The 11,509-nt window shown below is 44.3% G+C and overlaps 1 protein-coding gene across 3 annotated transcripts in view; it reads left to right on the top strand.

Annotated features, from left to right (window-relative positions):
• The first annotated feature begins 1,922 nt into the window (after positions 1-1,922).
• IMMP2L (inner mitochondrial membrane peptidase subunit 2) overlaps positions 1,923-11,509 on the top strand; it is a 127,541-nt gene continuing 117,954 nt past the window's right edge. For 2 of the 3 annotated variants that reach the window (XM_087723612.1, XM_087723611.1), the window contains exons 1-2: positions 1,923-2,182; positions 6,001-6,138. In XM_087723612.1, coding sequence (XP_087579738.1) covers positions 6,013-6,138 — 126 coding nt within the window. In that variant the 5' untranslated portion in view covers positions 1,923-2,182; positions 6,001-6,012. The remainder of the gene's footprint in view (positions 2,183-6,000; positions 6,139-11,509) is intronic. The other variant, XM_087723610.1, reaches the window with a different exon arrangement.

The following is an 11,509-nucleotide window of genomic DNA, read 5'->3' as shown; positions in this document are numbered from 1 at the left end:
AGACAGATGGATGGATGGATAGAGAGAGGATGTGTATAATTAAGGTGACCAGACGTCCTTAGCGAGGCCGCGGGCTGGCAGTAACCGCCGCGGCCAGCTCCCTCCCCCCCCTGGTCAAAGGTGTCCCTCTTTACCAATCTGAAAATCTGGTCACCTTACTCTAAGAGCATGTTTCTCCATTTAGAATAGAATAGAATAGAATAGAATAGAATAGAATTATTTATTGGTCAAGTGTGATTGGACACACAAGGAATTTGTCTTTGGTGCATATGCTCTCAGTGTACATAAAAAGACATTCATTAAGAATCCTAAGGTACAACCCTTAATGATAGTCATATGGCACAAATAAACAATCAGGAAACAATAAAAAAACTTTTGTGTCTAGTTGTCTTGGTGCTCTATAGTGTCATTTTGAGGGTAGGAGTTGAAACAATTTATGTCCAGGATGCGAGGGGTCTGTAAATATTTTCACGGCCCTCTTTTTGACTCGTGCAGTGTGCAGGTCTTCAATGGAAGGCAGGTTGGCAGTAATTGTTTTTTCTGCAGTTCTGATCATCCTCTGAAGTTTGTGTCTGTCTTGTTGGGTTTGGCAGAACTAAACCAGACAGTTATAGAGGTGCAGATGACACTCAATAATTTATCTGTAGAACTGTATCAACAGCTCCTTGGGCAGTTTGAGCTTCCTGAGTTGGTGCAGAAACAACATTATTTGTTGTGCTTTTTTGATTATGTTTTTATGTCTTGAGATATGATAGAACCTAGAAATTTGAAGGTCTCTACTGTTGATACTGTATTGTCTAGTATTGTAACAGGTGGTAGTATGGGAGGGTTTCTCCTAAAATCTACCACCATTTCTATGTTTTTAGTGTGTTCAGTTCCAGATTGTTCTGGTCGCACCACAAGACTAGTTGTTCAACCTCCCGTCTGTATGCAGACTCATCGTTATCTCGAATGAAACCAAACACAGTTGTATCATCTGCAAACTTAGTTTAACAGATGGATCGTTTGAGATGCAGTCATTGGTATATAAAGAGAAGTGGAGAGAGCACACAGACCTGGGGGGCTCCTGTGCTAATTGTACAGGTATCTGATGTGATTTTGCCTAGCTTCACCTGCTGCTTCCTGTCTGTTAGGAAGCTAGTGATCCACTTACAAGTGTGTTCAGGTACCGCTAGCTGATTTAGTTTAGTTGAAAGAATGTCCAGTATGATGGTATTGAATGCTGAACTGTCTACAAAGAGGACCCTTGGGTAGGTCTTTGGAAATTCAAGAGGTTGTAGGATATAGTGCAGAGCCATATTAACAGCATTATATGTACATCTTATTTGCTTGGTATGCAAATTGCAGGGGGGGGTGTCTAACAGCGGATCCCAAAGAATGCTTAAAAACCCACCTATTCTCAATTCCATTTTATCAGCCACCCCAAAAGCAGGCCGCTGTCGCTAGTTTCTGGTTTCCAAATAAACAGAGATTTGCTTCCGTGCAACCTGCCTCCATTTATTTCCAACACCTTTCTCCCAACTCGGAACTGGACCGGATTTTATTCTTCCAACGTGCATTCTGGCTTTCCATATTCTGCAATCTTTTGCAATCAAAAACAAGGCCTCAAAATTTCAGTCTTCTGGAAGAAGAAGCCACGCGGTCAGAAGGCAGACAGAGAAATTGGCTGTTCTACTACCGAAAATAAAACGCCATACATTTTAGTGTTAAAGGTGCCAAACGATCCCTTTGCAGAAACTTTCCTCCGTTCCCGAACCGCAGCAAAAGTCTGGAGCTGCCTGCTAGCCTCGCCTCTTCTCCCTACGCAATCATCCGAAGGAGACGCAGCGCCGCAGCCTCCAGGGTTTGCAGTTGCCAAGCGCCGCCCCGGGACTCCTCCAGCTGACGGCTGTCACTGGCCAATCCGGGATATTTCCGGACGCGTTTTCGACCTCGACGAGCGGAGCGCGGCGGGAAGGCGCAAAGGACGCGTTGGAGGATTTGGGGCGTTTGCATCTAACGTTCCTGGAAGGCAAGAGGTTGGGCAGAGGGTTTGTTTTTGTTTTTCCAATGTGAGCCACCCAACCCGAGCAAGCAAAGAGGCAAAAGCTACAGCTGCTGACTCGTACGGAATGAAGAAGTTGAAATAATATTTTACAAACTATGCTGGTTGGGTTTTCCTATTGTGCAAACCTGCGAGGAGGTATGTTACTTCTGATTTAGTAAACTCCTGATAATGGGGGTGAAGTTCCTCCGCTTGCATAGAACACATTTCTTCAACCAGGGAATCTGCAGTTTCCTTCACGTTTTGAATAAAGGAGCAATACTAAATTTTCAGAACAGATAATAGAGAAATGGACAGTGTGTTTATATGAGTAATTTTCGTTCCCTCTTTTTGCGGAAAAAAAGTATAGCACTGTTATGTTCTGATTTCTATTTTGGAGGGTTAAACTTCCAAACTTGAAAAAATAGGTTAAAAAACGGACACATAGTTTACCATAAAATAAACAAACTTCTAAAATTGCTGAAGAAAATTGTGATTTCATTCATATATTTCAGTCATACACATATATGCAACTTTTTGAATTACACTACAAAATGCCTTGGACTATCTCCTAGTTGGATGGTATTTAAATATACAAAAGCATAACCTTACTATTTTGTAGTTGTTAAATCCAATACTTCCGGACTGTAACCCCTTCGTGTTTAGGTTGCACGAGTATTTTGTATTTTTTGCCTTCAGTGGCATTTTTTGTTTTTGTGTCTTTGTTTTTGATGATGAATGCTTTTTTTTTTCTGTGCCTTTCTGAGATTTAGCCATTATAAATTGGAATATTATTTTAATTAAATAATATTCCTAAGGTAATTCTATATCATAAAAGTTCTATGGCTGGATTTGCACTTTTGCTAAACCATAATTAATGATAGTTTATTAAATTAGCCATTATTTATGGTTTTTATATAATATGTGAAACTGAGTTTGTAAGTAGTCAATATGCCTTTCAGCTTATTTTTGAGGGCCCCTGGAATTCCTTACTGTCAAAATGTGTCATATTGTTACTATTTGAACACAATTTTGCTTATTTAAAAAAGTATTAAGTCTCTTTAAAGTGATACTTTAAAGTCCCTAAATTGATTTCAATCTCTAATAAAGGCTGAAGTTGTTGCTTCTTGCAAGGAAAAAAAGCTCCTATATGAACTAAAATCTGCAGTATAGCTTAGCATGTTTGAATTAAACTTTAATTGTTATTATTAATGAAACTGAATAGTGCACAGTAGGAAAATGAATTTTTTTCTAGTTTGGGAGCAGATAGCTATGAAACAACAACACAGCACAGTAAAAAGAGAAGAAAACAAAATTGTCCATCCTGATGGTTTTTCTTCTTTTGTCAAACCAACATCTTGGTCATTACCTCATATTATTTTGGGTTTTAAGCCAACTCTCAACCAGGCAAGGACGTCTAGAATTGTTTGAATGGATATAAGGATGTGAATATTTATTAGAGCTGTACAAATTCTTCAACAGAAGCTCTTAACAATGCAGGGAGCAAGTATATGGCTATGTTTATTTCATTAAGGCAGATGTACAATATCTGCTTTCTAAGCTTTTCTTGGCTCTCTGTGCATGGAAATGCATTCTTCACAAAGCAAAAGGGATACATGTACTTGGCTACTTCCAGAAGAAGCTACTTGATTCTGGAAAAAGACCCAGCTAGAGAGAGTTGTTGAATATATGTTCCCTTGAATGCTAAAACACCTTTTCCAAAATATTTGCTCATCTCTAATGAGTATAAGAGTTCAACTCATCTGTATTCAGTGTTTCATACCTAGCACTATAGAAGTATGTAAAATGCTAACCATTGATGCCGAAAGTTTTATACCTAAAGAACTCCAAATAGCAATCTTGTATGTTTACCTCAGTAGTAATCTATGCTCTTCAATCTTCAATCTAAAAATAGAGCAAACCTCCAACTCCTTGATCACAAGGATGGAGTAATTGAGTTGTTTTTTTTAAAAAAAAATCCATATTAAATGTTCACATATCTACTACGGCTAGATCTCGTATATACAAAGGCCCATAGATTAGAGGTTCCAAAAGTTAGATTGTTCCATGTATTTATTTGTATGAAACAAATATACATACAATACCTGGAACAATCTTTTTGAATCTCTAACCTGTGAGTCTCCCTTTGTACATTCAAGCTCTGGACCAAATTAAATGCATGCAAATTAAATGCAGGCATTTAATTGGCAGTGAGCATGCTGCAAAACAAAATGCTCATTTCAATGCTATCTTTATGCTCAATATCCTATTATTACATTTCCAATAGACTAAAAGTATGCTTCTCTAATCAGACTGGAATCATAACTGGGATGCAACTTTTTAAATTAGATCTGACTATATTATCTATATGCTTGGAGAAACAAAGATTGCTGCTAGATTTTGGTAGGATATTTTTTAATGTTGTAATTACTTTTTTGATGAGGCAAAGTATCCTTATTCCTAGAATCTTGTCTGTGGTATTTATGGATACATATACCATATTTTTGATATAAGACATACCTTTTTTCCTCAAAAAAGAGGCTGAAAATCTGGGTGCGTGTTATACACCGAATACAGCATTTTTTGCCTCCCGAAGCCCCTCCCCTTCACAAAAATGGTCGTGCATACCCTAATGAAGGCTTTCAGAGAGCTCCTGGGGAGGGCAGAAATGAGCATAAAATGGGCTGGCTTTGTCCCCCCCAGCCCCCAGCAGCACTCTATAAGCCCCCATAAGGCATTTCTTTGACAAAAAACTGGCCCGTTTTCGTGAAAAACTGGCCATTTTTGCTCATTTTTGGCCCCCTATCCCCCAGGAGCACTCTACAAGCCCCCCCCCGGCTAGTCATGCCTTAAAAAAAAAAAGAAAACGGGCCCATTTTTGCAAAAATCGGGCTATTTTTGGGAGGTTTGCAGAGTGCAAACACTTCCCTCCTTTTGGAAAGCTCTTTAACTGATTGATGAGAATTACATTGATCAAGTGCTGTGCCAGCAGAAACAAAGTCTTAGGTGCTGCAGATTGTCAGCGACTTCCTTCTCCAGCACATGGATAAACACACCTGGAAACATCTACCTACCTACTGTATTTCTCTCGTTCCGTCTCTCCCTCCCTCTCCCTCCCAACCTTCTCTCTCTCTCTCTCTCTCTCTCTCTCTCTCTCTCTCTCTCTCTCTCCCTACCTACCTACCTACCTACCTACCTACCGTATTTATCTCTCCTTCTCTCCCTCCCTCTATCTACCTACCTACTTTTTAAAAAAAAATTGCCTCCTCAAAACCTTGGTGCGTCTTATACTCTGGTGCGTCTTATACTCGGGTGTGTCTTATACTCAGGTGCGTCTTATACTCTGAAAAATACGGGTATATACCAGGATGGACTAATCACTAATGGATCTATTGTCTTAATATTGTCCCACAACAACCTTAACTAGCTGCCAGGTTAGAACATCAACCCTCTGATGCCACTAGATAATCATCATTCTTCATACATATATCTTTTGTGTTCATTTCAAATGATTATTTTAGAAATCTGATTAAGATAATCTCTTTTATTTCATCATTTTCTAAATTATTTTTCATCTTCTATTAGATGAGATTGTGTGGTGTAGCATAAAATGAATAGGGTCCTTTCAACTGCATAAGAGAATATGATAACATTTTGGTTTAAGGAAGGAAAGGGAATTTTTATGTTTCCTTTTTGTGAAAAGGTAGGCAGGGAGAAAAATAATGATTTGAAAGCATTCATCTTATTTCTCTTTTCTTCTTGGCCCATTCTGTGCTTTACTCTAATGTCTGGTAAACTTTCTTATAATATACAAAAATATGAATATCTACTAATGAACTAATGAGTTGAAAGGAGGTAAAGTTAACTCAGCCCACATATTTGTTATCATTTTATTATATTTTTGCATTCAACATTTCTTAAAGTTATTTGTCAGTTCTGAAGTCTAATTTATATTGTCTTTTTATTTTATCTTTCAGATTGTGATACAGATGCAAGACTTTGGGAGAAAGTATATTAAAGCCTTTTTGAAAGGTTTTTTTGTTGCTGTTCCTGTGACTGTCACTTTCCTCGACAGAGTGGCTTGTATAGCGAGAGTAGAAGGGACTTCAATGCAGGTAATTAGGATCTTTTCTGCTGTGTTCATTTTTAGGTACCGTGTTTTCCCGAAAATACAAGCTGCCCCGAAAATAAGCCCTAGCCTGATTTTTTGGGTTGGATCTAATATAAGCCCTACCCCCAAAATAAGCCCTAGTGAATGGGGTCGGCGTGGCCAGCACAGGAGGCAGCCCTTCTCTTCCCCGTCACCTCACGGCTACTTGGCCCCTTAATTGCAGCCCGTGGATCAGCTCATCCAGTAAGGACTAGGATGTCTGTCTCTTCAAGTGCCTGGAGATTTTTCCAGCATGCTCTTACTAGCCCCAGCCCTGCCCACGGTGCCAGGCAACCTTGCAGCTGAGGCGAATGTGAGAAATGGGCTCCCTTGCAACACCTCCTCTCTGGGCCTTACCTGCCTCAGAAGCCAGGGATCCTGCAGAATCCCGGCTATGTAAGTGCTGCCCAAATCCCCGGGTTGTTCACAACTAGAGCGAGCCATACAGCCGCTCCAACTACCTGCCTGTCCACCACACCTGGGCCTGCTGGGCACTGTCTGCCTCCAACCAAGTGGCGGGGAGGCTTCGGTACAGTGCCCTTTGATACCCTGGCAAAGGCGAAGCGGAAGCAGGTGGGAGAGCATGGGGGGCTCCTCCAATGGCTTCCCCAGCCCCGGCACTGCTGGCTGTGGCCCATACAGGAAGTGTGGGTATGGGTTGAGCTTGGCGTTTCACCTTCCTGCCTTTTGCAAACTTTTGGCTGCACACAAGGAAAGCAGAAGTAGCAGAGACCTGGCTTGTTTCTGTCCCCCAAACTCCACGCAGGAATGGGAGCACCGTCGTGACGTTTGTCATACCGGTTAAGCCTCTTGGAGCAGGACCCTGCAAGACTTGTGGCGTTGCACCTGTGAACAGCACCACAATTACGAGCTTCACACCAGTGCAGCTAGTGTCCTGCTGCTCGTGACTGCACTGGTATGTCAAACAACAAGCGCACAACAAGTGTTCCAATGTTCTGCTCCAAAATGCTACGCCAGCGCGACGAGTCTCACAAAGACTCATTTCTGGCAGAGTTTGGGGGAGAGAAAGAAAGACCAGGGTCTTCACTGCTTGTTCTGAAAATATTTGAGAATCCGACCAGAGAGAAGGGGTACGGATTTCCATGCCTTCCTTTATGGGAGGTTGCTTCACACCTGCGACATCAGAAGGAGCCCTGTGAGGAGATGCTGCTGCTGTCCACAGAGACACAGAGCGAAGTTCATTGAAGACACTCACCCCTGGAGATGAATCAGGTGCTTTGCTGGAAAAGCCACCCCACTCCAGCCCAGGCTTCCTAAATCTCTCGCTTTCCAGATTGTCCCGTCACGAAGAAAGCCCAACCTGACGCAGACGCTACCTCCAGCCACCTCTTTGTCATGGTGGGGGTGGTAGAATTCCTGCACATCGGCGGCCTCGTCTCTGTGCAGGGCTCCTTCTGATGTCACAGGTGCAAAGTGACCACGTAAAGGAAGGCATGGGAATCCGTAACCCTTCTCTCTGGTCAGATTCTCAAATATTTTCAAGCAAAACACTGCTGAGAGAGGGAAGTATCTCTCTCCCCCTCCCTCACCAAACTTTGCATGTAGGCATGAAGTTTCACAAAGCTCCTTAATCTGCGGCTGCTGGTTCCCTCGCTTTGTGCTTTTTATACACATACCAACATACCCACCCTCCCTGGTGCTGCCCTTTCCCACTGCCAAGACTCCATTTCTGATGAAAGAAGAGTGCTGGGACAGCACTGGATTTTCCCTCCATCCTGGCTCCTCTCAGCCTCGACTTGCCTCCTGAAAGCCTGCAGGCCACTTTTCTGATTGAGCTGTGCCAGAGTTTGGTTCTGGGAGAGAGACCCTTGGAGAGCCGAAAAAGGGGGTGGGGATAAGGACAAGGGGCATGGCAAAACTGATCGCTTCCCCTTTGCTTTGTCTCCCAAAAGTGCTCCTTGAGTATGGCGACTTTGGCAGCAGAAGATGTGCCCATGCCTCTCGCACCTTGCAATGACCTTTTCTATTGTAGCAGCAGCTACTGGTATCCACATTTCTTTTACTGTTATTTCGTCCTGATCCACGTGGCCCAGTATGGTGTTAAAAGTTAACATTTCAGAAATGTCACCGTAGCTGCGCAGATCTCCTTGTGCAACGCTCTGCCACAGCTTCAGAGCAAATCTCTGCCTTTCCTGCACAGGATTGCAAGACTGGAGGCTACAAAGCCATGGAGGGAGCATTTTTGGATGTGCGTCTGTGCAGGGCTCCTCTTTGAAAGAATGATCTACAGGTGTGTGTGTGGGGGAAAATTTTCCTGCATATCATCCTAGCTGTGGAGGAACGGCACCCTGAACGGCACCTGCAAACCTGTTGTTTCGTGGATGGTGGGATGGCCTGCTGTGACCCTTCAGGAAGCTGGCATGACAGGCCACTTGCCCCACACCCTGCCTTATCCGTTAGATGGGGGTTGGTGGGAAATAAGACCTTTCCGAAAATAAGGCTAAGCACTTATTTCGGAGGTCAAAAGAAAATAAGACCCAGTCTTATTTTCGTAGAAACACGGTATAAAGGCCTGAATTAGAACTAAGAGGCAATCCAATTTGAAGGGCAAGATAAAAATGTAATTTCTGGTACTAGAAAGATAAAACTCCCTTTTGGGGGGTTTGTCATAACTTCAAGTGGTTGCTAAGTGATTGGTCATAAGCTTAGGACTACCTGTATGTGACTGTCAGGATTGTATATAATACACCTCTAGCTATTCTGCACCTTTTGAGACAAAATGTGGCCTATCTTATGTTCAAATGCTTTTAAATATTCCAGCTAAAAACACAGTTGGTAAGCACATTGACAGTTCTGAGCTAAGGTGTATTGATATCATTTTAAGATTGTAATGCAGATGATATTTGTGATATGCAAAGTAACAGTCATTATTTTTGGAACAGTTGTAGAGAGTAGCGTTTACAGTGATTTGAGTTGTAAATTATTTTAAAACATTACAATAATGGATAATTTGAGAAGAATATTATTAATATCAAAATGAAGACACTGTTTTCTTTTTTTCTTTTACTTGAGCAAGGAAAATGTTATTAGTTCCCAAATACATCAGAGTGGATTCAATTTTTTTACTACCAGTTCTGTGGGTGTGGCTTGGTGGTCATGGGACTGGGTGAGTGTGGTCAACTCAATGTCACTCACGTCAAGGGGTGCCTCACCTGGCCTCTCCCCTCCCAGGCATTCCTTGCCACACCCATCCTTAACATATCTATAGTTCTGTAAAAATGTTCATCTTTTTTCAACTTTATTATCTACATAGTATAGATGTTCTTTCACGGACCACTGAAGTTTAGTTTAGTTTTAGTTTTATTGCAAATTTATATGCCGCCCTTTTCCCTGAGGGGACTCAGGGCGGCTTACAACAATAAAGGGAAGGGGGTGCAAGACAAGACTTAAAAAGAAAAGAAACGTGATTAAAGGAAATTGGTCATAAAAACACAACATTCACTCAACATTCGGGCGGGGTGAGAGTAATCCTATCCCCAGGCCTGACGGGATAGCCAGTTCTTGAGGGCTGTGCGGAAGGCCTGGACTGTGGTGAGGGTACGGATCTCCACGGGGAGGTTGTTCCATAATGTCGGAGCTGCAACTGAGAAGGCTCTCCTCCGCGTAGTCGCCAGTCGGCACTGACTGGCGGATGGAATTCGGAGGAGGCCTACTCTATGCGATCTGATGGGACGCAGGGAGGTAATTGGCAGGAGGCGGTCTCTCAAATAGTCAGATCCACTACCATGGAGCGCTTTATAGGTGGTGAGTAAGACCTTGAAGTGCACCCGACGATCAACAGGTAGCCAGCGCAGCTCACGGAGGATTGGTGTTATATGGGCGAACCGTGGTGCGCCCATGATCACTCGCGCGGCCGCGTTCTGGACTAGCTGAAGTCGCCGGATGCTCTTCAAGGGCAGCCCCATGTAGAGCACATTGCAGTATTCCAGCCTAGAGATCACAAGGGCTCGAGTGACTGTTGTGAGAGCCTCCCGGTTCAGGTAGGGCCGCAACTGGCGCACCAGGCGAACCTGGGCAAATGCCCCCCTGGTCACAGCCGACAAATGGTGGTCAAAACTCAGCTGTGGGTCCAGGAGGACTCCCAAGTTGCGGACCCTATCTGAGGGGGATAAATTTTGCCCCCCCAGCCTGATTGATGGAACGTTAACCAAATTTTTGGGAGGGAAACACAACAGCCATTCGGTCTTTTCCGGGTTGAGTACCAGTTTGTTAGCTCTCATCCAGTCTTTAACAGCCTCAAGGCCCCGGTTCATCACGTCCACCGCTTCATTGAGTTGGCACGGGGCGGACAGATACAACTGCGTATCGTCCGCATATTGATGGTACTTAATCCCGTGCCTCCGAATGATCTCGCCCAGCGGTTTCATGTATATGTTAAATAGTAGGGGGGACAGAACCGAGCCCTGCGGCACCCCATAGGTTAGGGGCCTCGGGGACGATCTCTCCCTCCCCACCAACACCGACTGCGACCTGTCCGAGAGGTAGGAGGAGAACCACTGTAAAACAGTGCCGCCCACCCCCACCTCCCGCAGTCGTCGCAGAAGGATACCATGGTCGATGGTATCGAAAGCCGCTGAGAGGTCAAGGAGAACCAGGATGGACGCATAGCCTCCATCTCTGGCTCTCCAGAGATCATCGGTCAATGCGACCAAAGCGGTTTCAGTGCTGTAACCGGGCCTGAAGCCAGACTGGAAGGGGTCAAGATAGTTAGCTTCCTCCAAGGTACGCTGAAGCTGTAAGGCCACCACCTTCTCAACAACCTTCCCCAGAAAGGGGAGGTTGGAGACTGGACGATAGTTGTTAAGAACTGCTGGATCCAAGGACGGTTTCTTCAGGAGGGGCCTCACCACCGCCGCCTTAAGTGCGGTGGGGAGGTGTCCCTCCCGAAGAGAGGCGGTAACAACCGCCTGGATCCAGCCTCGTGTCACCTCTCTGCTGTTGGCAGTCAGCCAAGAGGGACACGGGTCCAGTATGCAGGTGGAGGAACTCACAGCTCGCATAGCCTTGTCCACATCCCCAGAGGCAACATCCTGAAACTCAACCCAGAGATGGTCTACCAAGTTATTCCCCTGTGTCCCGGCTGGATCTGCAGGGGTGGAGTCCAGTTCCGATCGAAACCGAGCAATTTTGTCCGCCAAGAACTGACTATATTCCTCAGCCTTTCCCTGTATGGGGTTCCCCGTCTCCCTCCTATTTAGGAGGGAGCGGGTTATCCTAAACAGGGCGGCTGGGCGAGACTCGGCGGACGCTACCAAGGAGGCAATGTGTGATCTTTTGGCAGTTCTCAATGCCCAAATATACTCCTTGGTGCAGGC

This window comes from Thamnophis sirtalis, unplaced genomic scaffold (assembly GCF_051295495.1).
Source record: "Thamnophis sirtalis isolate CommonGarterSnake01/CBP01778 unplaced genomic scaffold, rThaSir2_p1.2 scaffold_9, whole genome shotgun sequence".
Taxonomy (NCBI): Eukaryota; Metazoa; Chordata; class Lepidosauria; order Squamata; family Natricidae; genus Thamnophis; species Thamnophis sirtalis.
Note: the sequence above shows the minus strand (reverse complement) of the source record. Positions and strands in the feature narration are given on the sequence as shown.